At 42.8% G+C, this 2862-nt stretch overlaps 1 protein-coding gene across 1 annotated transcript in view; it reads right to left on the reverse strand.

The window, feature by feature from the left end:
* Window positions 1–172: 172 nt before the first annotated feature.
* Window positions 173–2862, reverse strand: part of SARC_13038 (hypothetical protein) — a gene marked incomplete at both ends in the record, with an annotated part of 3503 nt that continues 813 nt past the window's right edge. Inside the window, 3 exons of the mRNA XM_014292840.1 lie at window positions 173–1539; window positions 1889–1997; window positions 2427–2477. Coding sequence (XP_014148315.1) covers window positions 173–1539; window positions 1889–1997; window positions 2427–2477 — 1527 coding nt within the window. The remainder of the gene's footprint in view (window positions 1540–1888; window positions 1998–2426; window positions 2478–2862) is intronic.

A 2862-nucleotide genomic window follows, 5' to 3' on the forward strand; every position in this document is an offset into this window, starting at 1 on the left:
CATATACAGATATATACATATATATACATATGTATATATATATAACTCATATATATAAATAGCCCATATGTTTCAGTACGGAAGTACAAATGTAGCCTGCATATACACGTGTACATGTACATTCACACATATATATACACGTGTATACTCACACCCAATAATTCTCCTCCACCTATCTTTGTGAACCATTGGTTGCAAAAGTTTCACAGCACTCTTTAAACACATACCTCACTGGCCCATTACTGTGAGCAATCTGCCGGTTACATTCTCGCAGTAGCTCTCGCACCCCTTTGCTTACTGTCACCACATTCGATACTCTTAAACTAGCCACACTCTTAACATTATCATCTGCGACATGTTCCTTTCCTTTTCCAGGCCTTGCAGGTATACGCTGTGTAGGTTGGCCATGGTTCTCCCTCAAACCCAGGTCTGAAGTTTGTGGGGAGGCCTTGAGTTTCTTAGTCCCTTCTCGTGGTGTTTTTACCGGAGGTTTGTTTGTGGTGGGTGTTGGTGTGTGTTGTTGCTGTGTTCGTAAGCGCAGTCGTGTGTCGTCCAATTGCCGTGTGAGCGCATCTGTATCTACGTTTTGGTACTCGTGTTTCCCATTCCCTGGCCCGTCTACGTTTTCTCTTACTCGCTCCTCACCGTCCAACGACGCAGAGACTGGTCTGCTATCACTTCCGCCCGAGCCGCTCATGCTGTTCTGTTTGCGTACTTTTACGTTTTGCAACGAAGCTCGTTTGGGTGGGATAGGTTTGGGTGCGTGATAGCTCTTTGTCGATCTAAGCGCAGCTTTATCGTCTGGACCCTCCGCCTCCTCCTTATTCTTCCAACTATTATCTGTGGCATGTTCATTCGATCGCTGATTGGGGAAATATACACTCGCCGGCCGTTGCTTGGGTATGGGTACGCCGAAGTTATCGGAAGATTGGCGCCTAGTCACAGTATTTATTTGCAACTGTGCTGGTCTTGGTCTTGGAACATCTGTAGCACTATTGCGACCCTTTCTCTCGCTGGTCGTATGTCCCATATCCCCAGCTGCCTTCGTATCTGTGGCGATTTGTGAGGATTTTAAACTATCTGCGACATTCTCACCACTACTCTTCTCGTCGGGGCCATCTTGCGCAACATATATAATATCTGTGGCGTTTTCCTGCACACTAGAGCCCATGCTAACAGAACTACGCGTGTTGTCTTTTGCGCCGGCTAGAGTATCGTTCGCTAAGGAGCTCACTGGTAACCTAATTTCTGGTCCCGGATTGTTACCCTTTACAACTTTTGGCATGTTGTCCGGGTCCGGGTCCTTCGGTACTAATCCATTTGCACTCGTATAGTCACTCATCACCACAACACTGTCGATATCACCCGGCATAACGTTTTCACTTCGGATGTCACTCGGCCGGGCTATACCCTCGATGTCACTCATTAATTGTCCACTTTCAATGTCTTGCAAAAGGGGTTTGGTCTCCGCAGGTAGTACATGACTACCCAGTGGTAGTTCAATTGCCTGCAATCGGCATCGCTTGCGTGAAAGAATACCTGTGCGTAGGTGTACGTGGATTAAATATGAATTGAAGCCGGCATCACGGGTATTAAGATTGATCGATTGTTGTTTGGTTAAAAATAGAGCAAGAAATCTGAATATGAACACTTGCTTAACGCACAAAACACACACACACCCCACCCCCCCCACCAAACACACACACACGCACACACACACACACACATATATATAAATATATATACCATAATATTCTCCAAACAATAACAAACTAATCAACTGCTAATCGCACTAATTCCACACAAAATTAGTGAGTCTCACACACTTATTGCACACTAACACAGTCTCTCACACCAAGTACGCATTAAATGTGTGTCAGGCGCACACCTTCGGTCATATCCAGTCGCCATCCTTGCGGTGCGTTGACGAGTTCGCAATGCCATGTCTTGTACGCACTTGTCACTCGGTCTGTCAGCTTGGCCCACTCTTTCATCACCTGAAATACGTATTCGTGGTAGCGCATTAACGTACATCATCTAGTTTATTCACTATAACTAGTTTAGCTAATAATCGACGCAACGTCTAGTACAATCTTGAAACTCGGGCCTGCAGTACGTATTCGCGGTAGCGCATAAACGCCGACATACTTGGCAGAACCTGTACAATGAGCACACTACATAGCCAAACGGATGTGTAAGTGTATATTCTACGCACACGACTGGGAATACAGCTGGGGCAACCGGACAAAACAGCATTAACGTAAACGGGCACACATCCGTGGATCGCATGTCCATCAATCCTACAGCTACGGCATACATGTGCAATTTGTATGACAGATTCGGGGTGTAAAAACGATTCTTCTCAATACTCCCGTTACAGCGAAAATCTATTGCGACCTTTTTTAAACACAATAGAGTAAACATACCATGGCATTCTCCACTACACTGTTCTTCGTTCGGATCCGGCCATATTTTTCCTGTGATTGAAAGACGCAAAATAAATAGGCATGATACATTAAGCCCTCAGGACATCGTCGATAGAACCATCATCCATAGTTAACCACATAATTCGTATGATGTATGAAATATATGAACTGCATATGATGTATGAAGTACATAAAATGCATAAAATACATAAAATGTATGAAATGCATAAAATGTATGAATTGTATGAAATGCAAATGATGTATCAAGTGCATGAAATGCATAAAATGTATGAAATGTATGAATTTATAAAATAAATAAAACTATTTGCACATACATACACACATATATACATACATACATACATACATACATACATGCATATATATATATGTTTTATATATATATATATATATTATACTTATATAAACATGTATA

This window comes from Sphaeroforma arctica, assembly GCF_001186125.1.
Source record: "Sphaeroforma arctica JP610 unplaced genomic scaffold supercont1.2835, whole genome shotgun sequence".
NCBI lineage: Eukaryota > Ichthyosporea > Ichthyophonida > Sphaeroforma > Sphaeroforma arctica.